At 38.7% G+C, this 24,195-nt stretch overlaps 1 protein-coding gene across 2 annotated transcripts in view; it reads right to left on the bottom strand.

Moving 5' to 3' along the window:
• The window catches only part of LOC121430831 (zinc finger protein PLAG1-like), a 120,945-nt gene that overhangs the window by 36,363 nt on the left and 60,387 nt on the right, over window positions 1–24,195 (bottom strand). For both annotated transcript variants that reach the window (XM_041628248.1, XM_041628247.1), the window contains exon 5: window positions 15,112–15,224. In XM_041628248.1, the coding sequence (XP_041484182.1) occupies window positions 15,112–15,224 (113 nt within the window). The remainder of the gene's footprint in view (window positions 1–15,111; window positions 15,225–24,195) is intronic.

Raw genomic sequence — 24,195 nt, 5'->3', positions numbered from 1 at the left:
GTTGTTGTGAGCATTTAATGACCATTTTCAGTAACTTGTAACATTTTGTCAGTGATAACCACTGGCATAACTCTTCATGAAATTTTCCCCAGCTCGAAAAAGCATGGCTACACCAGTCCTGTCATGTCAAAGAGGCAAAAATATTCAGTAAATAGCTATACTCAATGACAACGACAAGTTCAAAATAAAGCAATTAACAGTTGAGCACAGAACAAGATGAAGATGAACAAGAACAGCACAAGTGTGTGAGAAAGAGAGAGAGATGAGGGGGGGGGGGGTGGACCCGTTTCCTTCCCCATGCGCATCTTAAAGGAGAATGAAACCATTGGAACAAGATAGCTTGTGTGAAAACAGAAAAATCAAAGAAATAGATCAACAAAAGTTTGAGAAAAATCGGACAAATAATGAGAACGTTATGAGCATTTGAATATTGCGATCACAAATGCTATGGAGATATCAAATTGGCAATGTGACAAAGATGTGTGATGTCACTTGCGAACAACTCTCCCATTACTTTAGTATATATTTCACTTAAATTGCCTCTTTTATCGCATCTATCCATAGATCATGTGTTCTTTCTACATGAGGGCATGTAATACATATTTTTTTAGAATACATCATGGATAGAGAGTTTGTATCATCATAAGAAAAAGCAAAAAGAGACATTTTGAGGGTATTTTATAGTCCACCAAAGGGAAAGTTGTTCATCAGTGACATCACACATACTTGTCGCATTGCCAATGGGAGGATCTCCATGGCATTAGTGATTGCAATATTCAAATGCTCATAACTTCCTCATTATTTGTCCGATTTTTCTCAAACTTTCTTTATTCTTATTCTTTGATTTTTCTGTTTCTACACAAGCCTATTTGTTCCAAAGGTTTCATTCCCTTTAATAGCAAGAACAAGAAGAGCACAAATGGCTGGCTATACTATTGCTAAATAAACAAAATTCCCTGATAATTATTTAAACCCATTCCCAGTTTCCTATGATTTCTAAGTTGTTGCAGTGAATTACATGGACTTTCAGTATAAAACCAATAATTTAAAACTAATTAGTACCACCATAACCAGTCATTCAATGAATGGTGCATTGATATGCAACAAAATATAACATAGTCTGACTACCATGCTTTCGACTTTTGGGTCGATCAAAATTCCCAGACTTTCCCTCATTTAAGACATTTTTCCCTGATTTTTCTCTGACTGGAGAAAAGTAAAATCATTTTCCCTGATTTCCCCCATTGGCTGGGAACCATGTATATGCACACATTTTGCTTATTATTCAGTAATTTTTGAAATTTAAAATTGTATTCCACTTGCTCCCCATCCTTCCCTGGAAATGAAAGGAGAGGGGGCGGGGCAGTATCACATTTCAAAAGGGGATATTAAATCAATATGGCAATTTTATAGGGGGTAAATACAGAATCTGAACAAACTCACACACATCATTTGGATTTTTTTATAATAAAAATAAAATATATGGAATGTAGCTAGCTGCTTGAATGTGGCATCACAAAATAAAAATGTTGGAAAATTTATTTTTATGCATCTCCTCTAGAGCATTTATGAATCCCCTTTTATACATCCTGGGAAATAAAAGAATACAAATTTATCCTGTGTTCTACATTCTTTCTCATCCTTCTTTTCCTAAACCCTTCTCTTTCTCCTTCTCATTCTTCACCTTAAGGCCTGGTCACACCTCCCAAGCGTTGTTGGAGTGGTAGGTAGATAGGGTCGAATTTCGACAACGCTCGTCACTGCTCACAAAATTGGGGAAAAAAATTGAAAACATGGGTGTTGCCTTCGCGGCGCACCGCGTAGCTTTAGCGTTGGTTTAACGGTGGCGGGCGGTCGCGAGCGTTGGTTTAGCGGTGACTCGAGCGTTGATAGAGCGGAGTTCTGCGCATGCGGGCGTCGGCTCGACGGGGTTTAACACTATGATCATGATGACAAAAGGAGCGTACTATTTATGCAGCTACTCATTGTACTCGCCACAATTACTCTGGTAGACAAAAGTACATCCCTTCATTGCTATTATTTAACAATGAATGGATGAATGCACCGTTCCAGCAATCCCGTGTCCGCTCGGAAAACGCTTACAACCGCTCCACCAAAGTTTGTGAACCGTTTAATCACCGGTCGGGCAACACTGGCGAAGCAGCGGTTGTCCAGCGTTCAAGATTTCTGCGCTGGCCTAGCGGACCCAAGCGTTCACGAACTTTCGTCTAGCGGTGCCAAACTTTGACTGGGCGTTGTTAGAGCGGTAGTTAACTTTGCTGAATAGGACGATTGCCCGCTCCTCACCGCTCGCAATATTTTGAGCAACTCAAAACTTTGGGAGCGGTAGGAGGGACCATCAGCGGTTGCCGAGCGTATTCGGCGTTGCCTTAACGGAGGCTAACTTTGGTTAAATGGTGGTGAACGGTAGCGAGCGGTGATGATTTTTTCTCTCCGCTCCATGACTGCTCCAACAACACTCGGGCGGTGTGACCGGGCCTTTACTACATTAAAAAACAAAAGAAAGTAGAGAGTGTGTGACATCATCAACTTTCTCATTGTTGTGCATTTATCTGTCTTGAGTAAAGTAAGCAAAGCTTGACAATATTTAAATCTTTCTTATTTTACAGCCCATTTTGAGGTCTTTGTATCTATCTATCTATCTATCTATCCATCAATCTTTCCATCCATCTCTCCATCCCTCCATCCATCCATCTCCGTCCCTCTGCTTCTCCCACCCTCGTCACCTCTAATATGTTCGTCTTCCACATAAGAAATATATAACTTTGAAATCTCTCCTCAATTGTGTCTGGTAATCTTGCTTAGAGCCAGGCAAATCAAACACTAAACTAAACGGAGACATTCCACTAGATGGAGTAAATCACCAATTCCTGTTCTTTTTTTTTCATCCCATGATTTTTGCAACAGCCGAGCCGAGCGCATCCAAAACATAACAAAAAGTGCAAATATGTATTCTACAGATAAAGAACTTCATGATTTGATGAATATTGCATGATAAATTTGAGAATCAATAGTCTATCACAATTTGAGTCTCAACTTCTGTACTATAATGAAATTGCGAGCATCCATAAAAGTATCATCGGTGCAAATCCAATACAGCCTTTGTGTCAAGTTATAGCTCAAACTGTAAACAATTTTAAATATTTTTGGATTGTTCTGTCTTTATGCCATCTGTGATATTCTCAAACTACATCCTTCATCCTTTTCTTATACATTTTCTCCACCAGACAAAGAATTGACCTATAATATCCATTTGTAAAGATATTGGCTATTAAAGGGAAATAATACAATATGAGAAGGGGGTGGGGGAAGGGGCAAAGAGTCAGTCTTATAGGAACTACTCCCAAAAAGGGACATAATTTGCGCTCCTTGCACAAAATTTAGTAAAAAGTATTGGTTGAAAACCAACACCCAGCAAAACTCACCAAATAAATAACAGTTTTAAACATACTTTTATGAACCAATGAGAATAAGGTAAAAGGAGGGGTGGGGACAGGGATGCTCAAAGCACTGCTTTGTAAACTTCTAAAAACTGAAATAGTCAGTAAATTCCCCTTGCTGCTAAGTTTAAAAAGTACTAAGTACAGAAAATTTCTTTATGTACAGGAAAACCCAACTTTCACAAACATTCTTATCACGGTGATCCCTGATTGGCTAAATCTTTCAGCACAGGTGAGTTCAACAGAACAGTGGAAGGTTTTCACCAACACTTCCATGCAAGCCCCGCCAATAGGAAACTTACCATCAGAAACCGTGATGAAGTACTGTGATTGCGTAATCCCCTGGAAGTAACGCCGACAAGGTTTAATATGCAATTGACATGGAGTTCTGTTGCTAGGTAAAATAACACAAGCCCAAGTTGTTGAATAATCAGCATATACAATCCTTGCATAAAGTGCCGTGATTGGTTGGAAGCTCAGCCATCAAAATGTCACCAAATAAACAAGTTTCATACAATGTCAATTGATATTCCAAAAGGAGAGAAAGCACAAGGCTGTGGTGGAGTACTGAATGATCTCATGAAATTAAAATCATGTTCCAATGACACTTCCCTCGCAACCTCTTTTTTTTTCCTGAAAATGTGTGTACCCATTCAACAATGGATGACCTATATCTCACCCTACAGTGCACCATCAGGAAGTCCTTCCTCCTCGCGTGGAAAACACTTAAAGGCGCTTAAAATGCTTCGGTTTCAGATTAACAACAGGATACCATCCCAAGTATGTGGTCCATGACAATTTTTTTATGAAATGCAGAAAACATGGATTATGAGCAGGAAGGGGCATTGTGGTGTCTTCAACACGAAGCTCCTGCACTCTCTTCTGTTTCCAGCCACCGGGCCACTCTGAACCCCTGCTTCTAGCTCGAAGGAAGCGGAATTACTCTTTGCCTGAAATAATCAATACCACAAAGATTTCCATAAAATTGGCAGGAAAGGGAGATGGCAATTCAGGTCCTGTTTATACCCTCTCTCGCTCATTTCATAAACCGGGAAATTATTTGCTAAACGCCACGCAGAAGAGAGAGAGAAGGCGGTCGGTCACGGCGGCAGAGAAGCATCAGAGCAGAGGGCCAGAGGCAAGCAGAGAAAGGAGAAGCCTGACATTACACTCCATTTGTTGAGTCAATTTGCTCCAAAAAATTTGATATTTATTGGGGGGAAACCTGCTGGAGTGAGAGGAAGGGAAAACGGTTTCGCTCGCCTGCACTTTGGCTGGTTAATGTTGAATAATTGCGTGCGATTCTTGCACATGGACGTTTTGTTTTTCAAAACAGAGCCATCGATTCAGCCCCGGCAAACTTGCTCCCAGGGAATTGATTTACGATACATTTGCGAGCGGCCGTTGCGCCTGATTGCGGCTGACTTGTTGCGCCAGGTAATCGTTGGATTCCTTGATTGCTCAAATCGTCTGGATGATGACTTCGGAAATGCAAACAAGCACCTATTATTTGATTGTTTTGCTCCAATTTGACCAAGGGGATTGGCATTTCTACGCCTCCGATTGGTCTGCTTGCTCAGATTTGGGAGTTAATTAATGATTGGGCGGCGTACTTAGTATCAATGGAATACTCCAAATTGAACTTTAGAATTGTGCTATAGCCCCTCAGAAATCAGTTCATATTAATGTTATAAGTAAACACTATGCATACAGGTTTCAATCTCATCTTATGCATCAGCATCATCACCCCCTTCTTTCGCACCAAATTCCAGAGAGAGAAATTACAAGAGATATCTACTCATATTATGAATCAAAATGAATGCATTGCAACTTAATCTTGTTCAAACTTTGCAATGATAATGCCTGTTCGATTAATATTATGCAACCATCCATCCCTGTCCTCCTTTTGTGAAGTCACAGAGAAAAAATTGAATGAAAAAAATACAACTATGTGTAGGCATAATATACAGTAAAAGAAATAAAAGTATTTTAATAAAATGACCACTTCACCTTAAAATCTGGTGCCTAGAAAAAAGGCACTTATGTCAAATGCACCAAAACATTGATTGATTTGAACTGACAAAAATAAAACAAACATACAAAACAAACACGTATTTGGCATTTTGAGGTTTTTTTGATTCACAAAAGTGATATGCACAGTGGTGATATGCAAATGAGAGATCTGAAGACGCCATGCACTCAGAATTGTTTTTCTTTCTCTTTTTTATATTGAAATGTGAAATATGAACCTTTTTGTAGATTTGAAGAAAATGATCAATGAATATAGGATAATGGTAATTCCACATGTTCATGGAGAATCAAATTAATGTTTCACATTATCAGATATTTAAGAGAAGAATATTTACAATACGATACAAAAGAAATGAGCGATTACTCCCTTTAAAACAAGATGACAACAAATCCTAGACTTGGGGGTCTTTTGTGTTTGACAGGTCTTCAAAAACAATGAGCTGGAGATACCTCAAGGGAGAGTGTGTACAACTATGAGTCAAATGCGTTGCTTTCGTACTTCACAACGAAGGAAGTGTTCACACGCTCCCATTTCAGCGTAGTCTGGAAGTTTGATAAACAGCAATGAAATATGGATCTTTTTAATACAATACGAGGTCACCCCACATTAATGTCAATTATTAATTGTATGTTTTATGCGTGAGAAGTGGTTTTAATACATACATGTAGATGAAATAAAATGTATTTCATACATAAGTTCAAGGGCGGAATCTCTCCTCAAAGGAAAGGGGGACGAGGGGCTGGAAAATTTGACAAGCCCCTCCACCCCCCCAAAAAAAGGAAGGTCATCTTGTACAAAATACATGTTTTATTTTGATTTTGAATGATGTATTTCTTTTCATCATATAAGACCAAAAATAGGGGGGGGGGGAACGCGTCTACCTGTCCCCCCTGGGATTTCCGCCCATGCATCAGTTTAAATAAATCATGTACAGACATGTAATCTATAATTGAACTGGAATAAAATGCCTAAAAAGGCATTTTTGGGGACTTACATAGTAAAAAAAATATCTCAAGACATGCTTAAACACCTTTTTAAAAAGCATTTTTTTTATCATTTGTCATTATCATTTACAATATGAATTTTACATGTAACTTGGTCATTCTGAAGATTGGAGAGCATTGTGTGATTACAGTGTTTACTGCCCTCACTTGTCAAATCTCGAATAAGGTTTTCATACTTTAATATACCCCCCCCTCTCCTCCCTCTCAACTCCTTTTCACCTGTTTTAATTTCATTTGCAATTCCATGCCCTTCCATACCGAAATGCCCCGCCCCGATGCCCCCTCCCCCGTTCCCCCTTACACTAACCCTACAAGTGCAATCTGCAGATACATACATAGGTGAACAGTTCCACGGTGGACGGGAGTGGACCACCCCCCCCCCCCCCGTCATTATTGCCCCTCCAATTCCCACTGGCACCATGTCTCAACCTCTTTCCTCCCCATCTGGGCCCTGTCTTACAAAGAGTTGCAATTGATTCAATCAATCGCGACTATGGAAAGCCAGCAAAGTCAACATTGGATCAATCGTAACTCTTTGTAAGATGGGGGCCCAGGACACCCTACCCTCCAAACAAGTTAGGAACTCTTTAGCATATCTAATAGAGTGTTGCAAGAAAATATTATTTGCGATCAATTGCACATTTTATGTTTTACAACTGAAAGATCAATTTCAACTACAGCAAAAAGATTCCAACTTAAAAACAGAAACAGATCAGCATTTGAGTGCAATTTGCAAATTATTTACCACCCTTATGATCCAAAATTTACTTAAAAATTGATTGCAATTGTTTGCAAACCTAATTAAAGGAAATCAAAACCAAAGAAGAGAAGTAATCTTATTGGAAAGAGTAAAATAAGAGAAACAATTAAAAAAAAGTTTCATCAAAATCGGTTATGAAATAAGTTATGGGAGTTTGAAAACTCTTGTTTTACTTTCTATGGGCATCCTCAAATTGGCAAAAGGTCTTTAAAATGGCTGATTTTGTGGACAACTCTCCATTTGTTTTATACACAAATTTTCAGATTTTCCTCATTATCTTTCAAATTGCATCTTGCCTCCTGAGCACAACATATGTCATGGGATAATATAATCCACACCATATATGTCAAGGTCAGGAGGAGATAATGTGAAATATGTAAAATAAAGGGAAAAATCTGAAAATATGTGTACAAAACAAATGGAGAGACGTCCACAAAATCAGCTATTTTGAAGCACGTTTGCCAATTTGAGGATCCACATAGTAAGTACAACAAGACTTTTTAATCGTCCATAACTTGCTTATTTCATACCCGATTTTGATGAAACTTTTTTTTTAAATTGTTCCTCTCATTTTACTAGTAATAAGATATTGCTTCTCTTCTTGGGTTTTGGTTTCCTTTAAGCGCTTTTCCCTACCCCTGCAAGGTGAACACATCTCCCAATCTTTAAAAGGAAGTTCACCCTGAAGAATAGTTTGTTGTAAAAATACCAGAAAATAAAAAAAAAGTATTGGTGATGGTTTGAGGAAAATCCATTTAAGATTTAGAAAGTTACTAGAATTTTATGTTTCGGATTTGTGATTCCATAAACGAGCAGCTGCCCCATGATAATGCAATATAAAATGCATGAATTTCATTTTTTTTAAATGGTTCCTGATGAATTGTTTTTGTTTCTATTCATGATCAGGTGTGAAATGATTTGACTATCATACAAAAGGTACAGAGTAAAAACCAATTTCAATTTTGTGAGAAAATGACATTTGTTAATTTACCATTCGCTTTGTAGGAATGCTCCTTGCATTACATGACATCACAAATCAAATAATTGAAATTCTAATAACTTTTTAATACTTTGATGGATTTTTCTCAAACTATTGGCAATATTTCTTTATTATTTTCTCTGCTATATTTACAATAAACTGTTTGTCAGGGTGAACTTCCCCTTTGACATCATGAAATCACTCCTGCAAGCACTCTCTTCTGAATGTACTCCATCAGCAGAGATGCCAACCTGATCAAGAACATTTCAGGATTCTAAAGGCTGAAAATCACTATTTTGGGTTAAAAAATATATTTTCACAGAAATATCATATTCAACACATAAACTGAAACTTTAGAAATCAGTAATTTGCATGAAACGACCAGTATTCTGTCTAATTTGTCAGCAATAATTACTGAAAATGAGTAATACTTGGCAGCTCTGCATCAGCCGGAACACCTATCCTACCTACTGGAACAACCTACCCTTACCTACAAGAAGGGAGCATATTAAAAGGATAGATTCAATAATTGTTGACAGGGATTTTAATTCCTCCTAATCTGTTTCGACAATCATCTTGGCTTTCCCGTTCCCTCTGGGGTTTCAGCATCATGTCACTCCTCTATGGATAGGCACCTCCTCATCACCCAAAGATTATAGACACCATCCTCATTATACTTTCTAAAACTGGTTTACTGGAAACCGGTTCAGGAAACCAGTTTGGAAAATCGCTTTGCTAGCGTTCCCATTTGATCACCCAAAAGTGGTTTTTAAAAACACTTCACATAAAGCGGTCTTGTTGCTATGGGAACCCTCAGTGGGGTGACATGTTTCAAATGAAATTTGGAACCGTGATGTAGGCATTCCATATACAATGTGTGGAGATCACTTCTATAAGAATGGCTGTGTCCTCACTTACGCTAAAACCAGTTTAACGCGGCAAAGCGATCTTCAAAATTACATCGCGAGGTAGTTTTCTAAACCAGTTTGGAAGATCGCTTCCATGACCATTTTTGCCGTTCTCATTCCAGTAAAGTTGCAAGCGATATTTGTCCACATCTGCAATAATTATTTCTTGCTGCATCCCGCAAGAACATCATGTTTTACAAAAGGAGACTTTCCAAAGACATTATAACAACAGATTGGTAGACTTTTCAGCAAATTAAGAATTGGTGTTCTAGACAATTAATCTTTACAGAGAAAATATGTCTTTGAGAAGAGCCAAGTGGATTTTTAGCACAGAAGCGCACAAGCATAAGCGTCGGGGGCGCAAGGAAAGTACGCCTCATACCAAGAATGCGCTTCATTATTTTCTAGAAGAGACACTTCTATTGGCTGACCTATAAAGCATATAACACGATTAATGATTGGTTGATGATAAAATATTGGGCGTGTCAGAGATAAAATAGGGGACGTCCTTACAGAGATAAGACAATTTTCAGAATACCAATTTAAGAGAATTTTAGCGAGCTGTTATCTTGCTGACTTACAAGAAAAGATATAAGAAAAGTTAAGACAATTTTCAGAATACCACCCCCGATGATGGGCTGATGGGAACACATTTCAGAACATAACATTCACAGGAACTCATTCGCTGTTTCAATCAGTAAAAGGAGTCTCATTATGGGATTAAAATAACTCTCATAAGGCTGAGAATTTCCTTTGCGCTGAAAACTCGCATGTCACATTTAATTAAGCGATACTGATTTTTTGCCCTACTTTTTCACATGAAAGATAAACTTGATCAGACTTCTGACTCAAATTGAAATATCTTTATTGAGATAAGATGATCTCGTGGGTGCAATAATGTTCTGTTTTCTTGAAAACTAGTTTTCATCATTCATGAAGGAGATGACAGACCTTCATAATTGCAACTTTTGGGCAAGATTTATTAATTGTTAATAAAACCCAAAGGTAATTGACCTAAAATGACCTCTGACCTTGAATTGAACCCCTTATTCATTTTTATATCATTGGTGGTATCCAATGACTTCTTATCACACGACTTTCATTTGATTTGATAAGAAAATGAACAAAATATAATATTTAATGAAAGTAAATTATTGATCTGAAATGACCTCTGACCAATCATTATTACCCACAAAATTTATCAAGTTTAAAAGATTAGAGACTTTATATTTTAAAATCATCTTAAACTTTGGTTAAGTTTTGTTTAAAGTTGATACCACTGTATTGACCCCCAAGTGACCTCTGAACTTGCCCTTGTGACCTGATATTACAGTCTAGTTTGCCATACTTGATAACCATTGTGCAAGATTCAGACTAGGGACTTGAATACTATAGGCGGTTTCAAACCGCCTCGATCACAAGAATCCCCGTTAAATTACAAGAACTTTTTAAGGCTAAAAAATACCCGTTAATTATTCCTGCATTCACACCGCCCCGAAACACATCCTTCGGGATAAGTTCCCGAAGTTACGAGCATGCGCAGTGTGGTCTGATAAGCAGGCAAGGCGGAGATTCAAAATCACTTGCCCAGCAGCCACCCACGCCGCCGCGCCCAACGACACGCTGGGATAAAAGTTCCCGTAATTTGCTTTCACATCGCCAAAATACCTGCGACCTTGGAAAAATCCCCACGAAAGTTCTCGTAATTTCGCCAAGTACCTACTATTTAGCGGGTATTTTCTTTCGGGAGATTACGCGTAGTTTGCTTTCACATTACCAAAATACCTGGTATTTTCTTATCGGGTAAATTTCCCGATCAGAGAATACCTGGAACTGGCGAACTTCGAGGCGGTCTGAAACCACCTACTCTAAAGATTTTCTTGCAAATCCAAAATCTTGACCTTGGTGAAATAGGTTGATGCTACAACATTGTCAAAGTTCATTCACCCTGAATGACCTTTGACCTTGATCTTGCGACCTGAAATCTTGACTCAGATTTCAATAAAAAATCATAGGCTCACAATGCTCTCTCTCCATGTATAGAGCATTCTGATATAAATGCTAATCGCGACATTAAATACCAGAAAGCTACATTCATAATCCTTTAACATTCAACATGACTCATTTCATAGCAGGCAAGGGTAATGTTTTTATTGGGGTGCGTCACCAGCAGGTCTCCTGCGCTCTGTTGTCGACCTGTCACCGATTCTCACTTGATGACTATGAAAGCTCAGAGTACGGTATCGCTGCAGCCAAGAGCCTTTCTCTCGTGATTTTATTAGAGAGATTATTAATCTGATTGGTTTGGTGATTATTTCACAACTGTCTGCGAGTGCTTAAAACCATGGGATTTGGAGTTTAGGGTTTTGGAATTTTGGGTGCACACCATCAGTTTTCTAAACCAAGAATAACAAATCAAAATGCAAACACAAGACAGTATACTACAAGGCAGCCAGTGTAAACAATTTTTTATTTAGAAAAGCTTTTTTTTATTTTCAAGCCCATCCAATAAAGCTGCCTGAGCCCGAGTTTTCAAATAATCGCGCTATTTCTGATCCAGCAAACTATCTCAAGATTATTTGTCATGAGATGCAATCATTGCGAAAGTTTGTGGGGTTAATCTCGAATTGCATTTCTAAGCCAACCTAGGATTATTCGCAAAATAGCGTTGTTTCCACATTATCCCGCCAATTCGCAGGTGCAGACGCACTCAAGATTCACGGCATCAGACCATAATGCAACGATGCCTCATTAGAGCACGAATTGCTCTTCTTGCGCTGAAGGAGATGGGGTTTCTTGAATCTTGAGATTAATCGCAAAGAGGGTTGATTGGGCTAAAATCTCGAGATTTGGCTGGTGCGGCAGTGCATAGACTCTCAGCCCCAGAAAAAAGATCTTGCAAATTATGTGTACAGGGGTCATATAGGATAAAAAGATTGGATTAAACCCACTTGGAACTAAATGGGGTATGACTGAGAAATATTGGAATATGAAGAATGTTAGATTGAACAAATGGCTTTTATTTCTAATAATATACAACAGCCAGATCAAGGGTCCATAAAGGCAAAAAGTATGTAAACGCAAAATGTGAACACTTCTTTGGGGGGGGGGGGAATCCTCCACCTCCTTCCCCGGACACACAACAGCCCAAATAACCTACCCTGGCTAAATGAAACTTGTCCGGATCGGATCATTTCTCTAAAGCCTAATATGAACAGGGTTTGGTATAGGTTGAGGATAGGATATGAAGCAAGCCACAAGGAAACCACAAACCACAACTTAGTCCTAGTCACACAAAAAAGGAAAAAAAAAACTTTTAAAGGAATAAATTTGCCATTTCATGGAAGTTTTACATTAGTTGACAACTTACTTACATTCATGCCTTGATTGAAACATTTTTTTTTAATCCTGCACTTTATTTCATGACTTGAATTACATGAAATACTCCTATAAAAGTAGTCTAAGAGGTGTTTTGATAGTGAATAGAACCATTCACCTCCCCCAAACCCTCATATACATGCACAGTACAAGCCCTCAAAAACAATGATTTAAGATATTTATGGATGGGGGGGAGACATTCAAAACATATCAACAAAGAACAATCAATCAATAACAATAAAACATGACCGAGAAACGAGTACATTTTGTATTAAAACAAAAAGGTATCTCAAACCGTTTCAAATTTATGAATAAGTAAATATTTGAGCAAATACTAGTAAGTAAACTTACTTACAAACTAATGGGCAGAAAAGGTAGATAGGCTACTCACAGCATAAGAATAAAAGTGGAAAGGAAAGGATATGGAAAGCAATAAGAATCACAAGAACATGGCTGAGAGTTTCTAATCAGAGATTAAAGGGTGGAGAAAAGTGCAACAAGACTGAAAAAGCACAGATCCCACTTTGAACTCTTAAATCCAAGAATCCGTAGGAAATAGATCATAATGACCTTGAACATGACGTTTCTCGGCAGACCCCCTCGCCTAACGAGCTTGGCTATTAACGCTCACGCCGGGGTGGGCCGGAGAGTGCACATGGACCTAGTTTTCTTCTCCGCCGCTCAGACGAGCACCCCATCGTACGTGTGAAATTAATACCTATATGGCCTTCACCTTTAAATCCCAATAAGCCCTGTACCTGCACTGTTCCATCACACTTCATCAACACTTTCCCTTGGATTATGACAACATTTTAAGAGGGGAGATCACCCAGATTATCTCCGCCGATTATCTCCCATGACCCCTCTCCCGGGGTGCGCTGCTCGCGACAATTGTGGTTTTTGACGGCTTCCGCGGGATTAGAGCTGACATGGACGGTCACAGGGGGGAAGCCGGGTGCTCGGTTACAACACGTGTAACATGAGAGCAGCATTCATGTTTTTCTACGGGTCGCCGTGCTGCCGTGACACACGCTTAGTCGGCCACAGAGTGGTGCACAAATATGGTTTGGGTTAAAGATAAAGACCTGATTGTGGTTGAACCCTCAGCTGTATTAGGTAAAATATGAAGTAAGTTCATAACCAGAGCTGCCAACCTGAACAAGAACATTTCAGTATTTTCAAGGCTGAAAATCAGTATTTTGGTAAGCAAAATAGTATTTTCACAGGAATACCATAGGACAACACATAAACTGAAACTTTAGAAATCAGTATTTTGCATGAAACCATCAGTATTCTTCTCTATTTTCAGTACTAAATACGGAAAATCAGTACTACTTGGCAGCTCTGCATAACCCATTCATGTTACGAAGGGCAATGATATACAGTATGTGAAAAGACTACAATTGCTGTAAGAAACTGTATATATCTGCACTAAAATGACTGAAGGGAAAACATTAACTGTGACCTGCCACCTCAAACCAACAATAAGTCGCCAAATATGAAAGTTGAGATTGTTATTGAGCTTGAAAAATCACATCCTTAAATGATACATAACTTGTCAAAATTGATCAACAGCAACCCACTCAAGTACTTGATTGAATGTTTAAAGGTCAAGTCCACCTCACAAAAATGTTGATTTGAATCAAAAGAGAAAAATCAGACAAGCACAATGCTGAAAATTTCATTAAAAATCGGATGTAAAATAAGAAAGTTATGGCATTTTAAAGTTTCGCTTATTTTCAACAAAATAGTTATATGAACGAGCCAGTTACATCCAAATCAGAGAGTTGATGACATCACTCACTCACTATTTCTTTTGTATTTTATTATATGAAATATTTTTATTTTCTCGTCATTGTCATGTGAAATGAAATTTCATTCCTCCCTGAACACGTGGAATTCCATTATTTTAATATTTTGTGCTTCAGGCAAGGAGGTCCTAATCGTCAAATTCGTAAAAATTGAAATTTTGTATAATTCAAACAATAAAAAACAAAAGAAATAGTGAGTGAGTGACATCATCGACTCTCTCATTTGGATGTAACTGGCTCGTTCATATAACTATTTTGTTGAAAATAAGCGAAACTTTGAAATGTCATAACTTTCTTATTTTACATCCGATTTTGATGAAATTTTCAGCATTGTGCTTGTCTGATTTTTCTCTATTGATTCAAATCAACATTTTTCTGAGGTGGAAAAAAAGAGAAAACAAGATTTGAAGTTTTGGGTTCACTCAAGCATGAGATGTGCACACTGTACAGTCTCAGTGAAACTTCAAAAGAAGTCCAGAAAAAATGATTTCAAAGAACTCTCCTATCTTATCTTACTTAATTCTTCAACTTCAAAATATGACAGCATAATGACAAATTATTTTTCAAGATAAGAAAATGCTAACATCTTTATTTTTGAATACAAATTTACTATTTTGGCTTTCGAGAGAGAACCTTCCATGGCGACTTATTGTTGATTTTGGGTTGGCCGGTCAGAATTCTTTCGAAACAAACTCGTTAAATAAAAATCTGCAGTGTTTCAGATTGTTGTCTCTCTCAAATTAACTCATTTGAGATGATTAAAAGTGTAAGATTTTACCTTATAGAGTAATCTAAACGGGTCTGGTTCAATCTTGTAGGGCACGCGTGGGGCAACAAATGGTCCAAACTGGGTCCTCTGCTGTATCACTTTTCTTGCAAACACTCCCAGTACTGCAGAAATAGAGATGGGGAGAGGGGAAAAAAGAAGTGATAAAATTACTTTTGCCAGAAGATACAGTATTTGCCAATTCCAGACATGTCATAAATGAATAATTCAGTGAACATCATTAGCTTATTGAAATATCAACATGTACCCTGTATACGAATGGAGGCTTCATTAAAATGAACTGAAGGAGCGTCCAGACAAGAACCCATGAAACCCAGGGAGCATTTCACAAAACAATTTAGTTATTGACTTTCACAGGTTCTTGCTTTAAGCTCCTACAAATACTGACCTCTGATTGGCTGAGAGCTAATGAAAATCCATGACAAAGGCAGGGCTCCACACAAACCATTTTTTTCCTACTGGTCCAACCTGTTCATGTCTGACCAGTAGATAACAAATTTTTCAATTTTTAACTGGTCCGAACCGAAAATTTACTGGTCCCCCAAAATAAAGAAAAATATAAAAAGAGACTAGTCTATTTTGCTGAATTTAATTGCTTTTATTGCCCCCCCTCGTACAACAGAATTCATGAGAGCCATTTCTCAATTTTGGAAAGCCATTTTGAAGATGCCAGAGCTATTTTTCTAATTTACAAAAGAGTAGATAGTATCATTTGTATCAGTTAGAAATATTTTTACTGGTCATGTTGGACCAGCAAATCTGGCTATTTCTGAAAAACTACTGGCCCAACAGCAATGTTTACTGGTCTGGGACCATCGGACCAGTGCCAGTGTCATGCGCTGACAAAGGTTACATGAAACTGAGTAAAGTTAAGAGTGGGACCGCTGAAAGTAGTGCTGTAGCCGAACCGCTGAACCGAACGTAAGTCAGCGGAACCGCTGAACTGAACGTAAGTTCGCCGAACTTGGCACTTCCGAACCGGACCTAACGCAAAGGCCTGGTTCGGTAGTTCGGTAAAAAAAAAAGATATGTTAATATGTAATGCATATATGCCATGACTACATAGATTTAAATATAAAATGAAAAAAAATATATATTGGTCAGTGATTGTGCACAAAGAGAATTCCACTCAATATATTTTTTAAATCCACTGTGATAGCTCCCATCTCATCTTTGATTGAATTGTTATCAATTGTTATCATTACCTGTTTGTGGGTCGGCGAGCTTTAGTTTTTAAATGTGAAATTTAATTTGGCATTTATTGCCGAACCCTGAACCGAACCAATGTTCGGAAAAAAATTGCCGAACCCTGCCGAACTGAACCCGAACATGCCGCCTGACTGCAGCACTAGCTGAAAGGTTAATGGCTGCATTCTCTTGAAGCGCACATATGAGTTTTCTTTCTTTAATTACACTTACATATTAAAAAGATGAAATTACAAATCATAAAATCACAAACTGTCAAGATAGTAAACACAAATAAAACATATTAACCTTGTATTCTTGTAAATAGATCCAATATTACAAAACTAAGAGATGATTTTAATAGGTTTGTGGAAACACCATTTTGGGACCATCTGAGAAAGATTGCAGTTTAATTCTTCCAAAAACTATCAAAAAAAATTCTCCAACTTTAAATGGAAAGATGAAACTAGTCAATGTATGAAATTTTTACAATGGTATTGGGATTCGTTAAACTGCCCAATCTCACTCCAAGTTCTGATATTTTTTAATCAACAATGGTTTTAGAATTTGTATCTGATTTTAGCATATAATGGAGAAGTTTCATGGAAACATTCAGACTGAGGCTTTGTGTACCACTACCTCATGCATGCATCAATGGGGGTGCATACTGAATAGTAATATTTCCTCAGGCTAATGACTTGCAGCGAATATCATGTTTATTTCTCATGTCATGTAATTTCTCATCGTTATTATAACTTTTAATCCTACAAACATTATGATGAGGTGTTAATAGTCTTAATATGTATCTGTAACATTCTATCTGATCATCAGTTAACCCACTATAAACTCCATTATCATCATCATCATCATCGCATCATCATCATTCATCATCATCATCTCCATCAAAATCATCATCATCATCGTCGTCGTCATCATCATCATTTCCATCAACATTATCATCCTTACCACCACGATCCTTATCCTCTCTCATCATTACCCTCATCATCATCATCATCATCATCACTCATCATCATCATCACCATCATCATCATCTTCATCGTCGTCGTCATCATCATCATCATTTCCATCAACATCATCATCCTTACCACCATGATCCTCTTTCTCATCATTACCATCATCATCATCATCATCATCATCATTATCACTCATTATCATCATCATAATCTTCATCATCTTCATCGTCGTCGTCATCATCATCATTTCCATCAACATCATCATCCTTACCACCATGATCCTCTTTCTCATCATTACCATCATCATCATCATCACCATCATCCTTACCACCACGATCCTCATCCTCTTTCTCATCATTACCATCATCATCATCATCTCCATCAACATCATCATCATCCTTACCACCACGATCCTCATCCTCTTTCTCATCATTACCATCATCATCATCACCATCAACATCATCATCATCCTTACCACCACGTTCCTCATCCTCTTTCTCATCATTACCATCATCATCATCATCACCATCAATCATCAATTTATTTAGCTGCATATCATTTCAAAATCAGAAGGAATAAACACTGTACTGATTTGAATATTTTCTGAAGCACTTTGTATTCAGTGTCATGGATATTAATTTTTTTTTTAAAGTTTTACTTTGATGTTTTCAAAATCATAAATTCTGGACAATTTAGAAGTTTTTGGCTATCAACACAGATATAAATTTCAAATAAACAACAATTGTTCATGACATCTTTAGCTGGAAAACCTCTGAATTTCATATTGTGAAGGGCAACAATCACATTGCCTGCAATTCTTCATTGGAAAGACTAGGGCTCCCTCTATATTTGACAGGAAAAAATGGTTCTTCCTCACATGGAACAAAAGAGTAATGGTTAAGAATATTCATATTACCGGTAATCAATGTACACGCATAACTAAAATTGTTTCTTACCAATATCATCAAAGATAATTATGAGTATATTACTTGTTTGCGTATCAATTCAACCCCCTATGCCAGCTAAATTGCCTTTTTGTATAACAGAGATGCTAACTGATAGCTCAAAAAAATCCTGAAAACCCAGGCCGGGGGTCCAGGGGCCCGCCAAGGGCCCCTGGCGGGGTCAAGGGCGAAGCCCCCTGAAGCTGAAACGTTTTCTTATTCTTTAGGGCTGAAATCATTAATCTACAGTAATACATAACAAATAATTAATGACATGATAAACTTCATATCATAGGCAAGAAAGGTGCTCAAAAAAAAAATCATGTAACCCGTACTCATTACGGTACGGGTTAACCTGCTGCGGGTTAATATGCTGCGGCCAATGGGTGCGACTCAGGACGGGTGTGTGTAGCAGCTGGGGTGCCCTTTTTCACTCACTGTACTCATCAACAAGACAATCCTATACTATTGAAAATCCATAAATCACAATTTCTATCAAAATGATGGATAGTTCACACATATGAATTGATGAATACGCACCAGAGAACACATATTTCATGGTAGCAAATAGGTTTTCAGCTGAAATCCCGCGGCAGACAACCAATCACTCACGCAGCAGCAGGCAATTGCAGCCACACCGGGCCGTGCTTCGAGCGGTTCTACCGGGCGATCGCCCGACTGGGATAGCGCTGACACCCGTATCCCTGCAGGGTATAGGGCGGCGTTTGCAACTGCTACAATGTATTGCTCGCGCGTACCGTGCAAGTACAGTACCAGCTAAACTTCATGCTGCGCACAACGCTAATAATTTTCCGTCTGCGCAAACTCCGTGACAAGATTTGGAGGGGAAATTTTTACGGATTTCACTTTGACAATCGATTTTTTTTTCCGGAATATTTTTCAGCAAAGGAAAAAATCCGGAATTCCGGAAAAATCCGGAAAATTAGCAACTCTGGTATAAGATCTTGTATAAATTTCCCTTGACCATCAATGCAGTAAAATTCTTTCTTGCTCCAAAATGACTCAAATGCCAGTCTTATTTCATGCTGGCTAATTCTTCATTAAACTGGCAAACTATCCAACATTCAACAACCGCCTAAAAGTTTGTTAGTTCCAAGTATTTTCTGATTGGTTTTCCCCGATCAGAAAATACCAGGTAATTTGGCAATGTGAAAGCAAATTATGTGTATTCTCCTCGAAAGAAAATACCCACAAAATTGTAGGTACTTGTCAAAATTACGAGAACTTTCGCGGGGATTTTTCCAAGGTCGCAGGTATTTTGGCAATGTGAAAGCAATTTACGGGAACTTTTAGCCCAGCATGTACATTTTAGTTGTGCGCGGGCGCAATGGGTGGCTGCTGGGCTAGTGATTTTGAATCTCGCACCTTGCCTGCTTATAAGACCATACTGCGCATGCTTGTAACTTCAGGAACTTACCCCGAAGGGTGTTTCGGGGCGGTGTGAATGCAGGAATAATTAATGGGTATTTTTTAGCCTAAAAAAAGTTCTCGTAATTTAACGGGGATTCTTATGATCGAGGCGGTTTGAAACCACCTAAAGAGACCCCATGCAATCAATGATGATAAAATAAATACAATTCACAATATATTGAACTAGTCATGGTCCTGTTGGACTTCAAAGAAATCAAGTGTCGACTGTTCAAATGAAATTACTGAACTGTATTAAACCACATGTATTTCTATACACACTGGTTATGGGCTCTAATATATATCTAACTGATTAATCAAAAGACCAGAGGACCATGGCTTATACTTCATGGAAAAAAACACACAATAGTATTGCAGAATGGTTATTTCATTGTTGAAGGTGCTTTTTAATAGTCTGATAATTCTGTTGTTGGTTGAATTCAATGTCCAATTCAAGGCTACAGACAGGGTAAACATCTATACACCATAGGGTTCATAATCAGCCTACATGTAACTAAAGGGGAAACTGTAGTTGCAGTGATACGAAACTCTAAAAACCATGCAATCAGGACTTGCATTTTGATATTTTTTAGTTGCATTTACACAGGTTTCTCACTGCTGGTAGCTGTTATTTTCCCTGGCACATATCAAAAGTGCTAAAAATATAAAGAAGTGTGTCAATTTATTTTAAAATTTGTGTTGTTATGAAATACCTCCACACCGTAGATGTGTTGTAAGTACTGACAAATAAACAAACAGCAAGGCAAAATCATCACAAACACCCCCCCCCCCCCCCCCCCGGAGTATGCAATCAAAATGAAATGCATAAATGTACTGAATATAATAAAGTAACAAAAAGTTGCCTGAGAACCCCCCCCCCCAAAAAATCAAAACAAAACGACAACAAACAACAAATCACTCACAAAAAACAAGCAAAAACAAATAACAGATAATGGTCAATTCTTGGCATGTGAGAAGAGAGAACTAATGCCTCTTGCCTACACACCTCATGTGCATGCATCTACTAACAGGTTAAACCACATTCACCTGTTGGCCAAGATTAAGATCCTTAATCTATTAATCTCCGGTGGATTATTGCTTTGTCAATGTGTCTAGATGGTATTGGCAAGTGAGACACATTCATGCATTACGTGAACATGATCATGATATGGCTCATGATGTATACAGCTGAGCCCATTCTCATTAGCAAGAATTTGTGCGACCAGGTATGTGCTTCCTATGCAGTGTAAACAAGACAAAACTAGTCCTAATTGGCCGAAATTCACAAAAGCAGTTTTTAAAACCATAGGTTGAACCCACGGTTTTGCAGATTTTCTGTAAAAATTATTAACCTGGAAGTTAAAAAAATGTCCAATGCTGATGCGCCCTTTTGTCACAGTGCGCCAAATTGATGCCTGTTGCCATGTTTAAGTACACTTTTTTATTCATGAGTCCACTGTTTTGAAGAGTCATAGCGGGGGATCAAGATGTTTAAGGGCAGAGCCCCCCCCCCAAAAAAAAGAGACCGTTTCTTTGGTCCCAAAACTTTTAACCTACATTGTGAATACAAATTCAACAAAAATTTATATTTAAAATGACCTTATGTGCTGCTAATTCAAACTTTCTGCAATAAACTAAAATGTTCAAAATCTGTAAATATCTCAACAATAAAGTGAAATTTTCATACACAACTGCATACTTGTTGATCGGCGGGATTTACTTTTAAAACATATAAAAAAAAAAAAATATCTTATTCCTGACACGAAGAATCCATACCTTTGATGACACACAAACCAAGAGGTCCTCTTTAAAATATATATCCTTGTTATTTATTGACAACAAAATTAATGAAGTGTGAATCTCCAAGAGTCCAAATAAAATGCACAAATATCTGATTCTGACACACATATAGTTGGCTATGTGCTTACTCCAGATTACCTCCTAAACATGGAGTGGGATCAGGTTCCATAAAAAGGCATCCATTCCTTCATTCATTCCTTATTCACATGATGCTTTGACCTCGGGCCACTTCAAAGTCAATTCATGAATACACAAAAGTACATATCAATTCTATTCCTATACGCTGTTTATATTCCCATATCTTTAACACAAGAGCTTTGACCATTGTTCTCATCCAGCTTTTTCACAAGGAGGCTATCGGGCATAAATGATACTTAACAAAACCAGGTTAACCCATGGGTTTAGTGTATGAATAAAAACTTCAAAGAAGGGCAAGGGCGATCATTTTCATATTAAATAAGTTCTGTTGACAGGGACTTCCTGCATATTCATTGAATTCTCAGAGAAGATGAATTTATTATCAAAGTTTCAGGGCAAACTATGATCAAGTTTCAGTATTCACGTAACAATAAAGGTCTGTCATATCCTTGCACATACATACGTACATGTATGTAGGCCTGCAATACATGCATCACTATAATACATTGCCTCGGTCATTACTGTAAGCATGGAATAGTCCAAGTCTGAATGGGGGGGGGGGGGGGGAGAGATGGGGGTAAATGCATCGTTGAGTTGCCTATCCAATTATAAAAACTGAATATGAAACAGCATCAATATACAAAATAGCTGCAGTGTGAACACCACCTCTACCCCCCCCCCCCATCACCATAGCACCACCACCAAACTGGCTACATGTCCATGGAGGTATAGTTACTACGTTCAATGTCATCCGATGCAACTTGCCAGCAGATGTTCAATGGAGCATTGCAAATTTTTTGAGTGAAGAGTCATTTATTACACCTCCAGTAGGCATCTCGACCGATCCTTGAACCTGGGCGAGAATTTTGGAGGGCAAGACGAGGAATGGCCTTCGATTTTAAAGATGAGAGGATTAAGATTGGATGATATAGAATGATACGTGGAGTTGTAATGTTGAAAAGAAAAAGAAGAAAACAAGTGATGGGATCACTATGAGATGAGGGAATAAGTTGTGAAGGGGGAACGGAATGGAAAAGGAAAGGGAATGGTAGGGGAAGGGAAGGGTGGGGGAGAAAGGGAACGGGGGAGGAAAGGAACGAGATGGGATAGGATAGAGAGAAGGGGAAGGGAAGTGGAGGGGAAGGGGATGCAAAGGGGAGGGGAAAGGGAAGGGGAAGGGGAAGGAGATAGAAGTGGAATGAGAGAGGGATGGGAAAGGAGGGGAGGGTAGGGGAGAAGGGAGGGGAGAGAAGTGAGGGAAGGAGAGGGGAAGGAGCGGGAAGGGGAAGGAGAGGGGAGGGGAAAGAAGGGAGGGGAAGGAAGGGGAAGGAGAGGGAGGGGGAAAGGAGGGAGGGGAAGGGAGGGAAAAGGAGAGAGGGAAGAAGAAGGGGAGGGGAAGGAGAGGGAAGGGGAAGGAGAGGGAAGGGGAAGGAGAGGGAAGGGGAGAAGGGAGGGGAGAAGGGAGGGGAGGGAAGAGAAGTGAGGGAAGAAGAGGGGAAGGAGCGGGAAGGGGAAGGAGGGGGAAGGGAAGGAGAGGGGAAAGGAGGGAAGGGAAAGGAGGGAGGGATAAGGAGAGGAGAGGGAAGGAGAAGTGGAGGGGAAGGAGAAGGGGAGGGGAAGGAGAGGGGAGGGTAAAGAAGAGGGAGGAGGTGAGGGGAGGGGAAGGGAGGGACGGGAAGGAGAGGGAATGGGAGGGAGAGGGGGAGGGAAGGGGGAAAGAAGAGGAAGGGTGGGGATTTGGGAAGGGAGGCAAGGGGAAGGGAAGTGGAGGGGAAGGGGAGGAGAGGGAAGGAAGGGAAAGGGGGAGGGGATGAGGCCGAGGGTATTCTATTGGAATGACACAGAATATGGTACATGTACATACTGCATAAAATGAGTTTTTTGAAATACGGATGGGGTAGGGGAAGTGGGTGATGGGGGGGGGGGGGGCACAGATGAAAATCTTCAATCACCTGAGAAAGAACAGGAGCTACAAATGGTCAATTTACGTAGTGGTGCTGATATCTAATGACACATAAAATTGAGGGGGAAAATGAATAGATGGGACCAATTTAGATGGATGAAATGATTGATGGCTATAAGAGAAAGTAATGTAAAATTAAAATATCTTGTTACTGTTTAATACATGTCTTTGTGTACAGTGGAGAATCTCTGGCATGATGAGGCAGTGATGCTGCATGTTATGGAGATGGACACAACAGCACAGGTACATTACATGTACATATATACGTTGTACATGTACATGGTCAGAGCAATAGGGTATGCTAGTCTCATCTCCAAGATGAAGCACATATTTTAAACTCAATAGCTGCACCAATGGTGGTAGAATAGGAAATATGATGAAAAGAAATCTATAGACTATAAAAGATACATGTATACATGATGCAAACATTTTTGATGTTTTCATTAAACAACAATCCTCATTTTATTTGAATAACAAAAAATTTCAATGTATAAACGTGACAACATCAATCATGACTAAAAAATTTTTGTGATGTAGTAATGTTGACATTTTTCATAATAGCGAACATTGAGACATATCCCATCCCTTCTGCTAATGATGTGCGCTATCATGTACTACATTTGAACATGATCCAACTTGGGGG

Source organism: Lytechinus variegatus, chromosome 17, assembly GCF_018143015.1.
Source record: "Lytechinus variegatus isolate NC3 chromosome 17, Lvar_3.0, whole genome shotgun sequence".
NCBI lineage: Eukaryota > Metazoa > Echinodermata > Echinoidea > Temnopleuroida > Toxopneustidae > Lytechinus > Lytechinus variegatus.
Note: the sequence above shows the minus strand (reverse complement) of the source record. Positions and strands in the feature narration are given on the sequence as shown.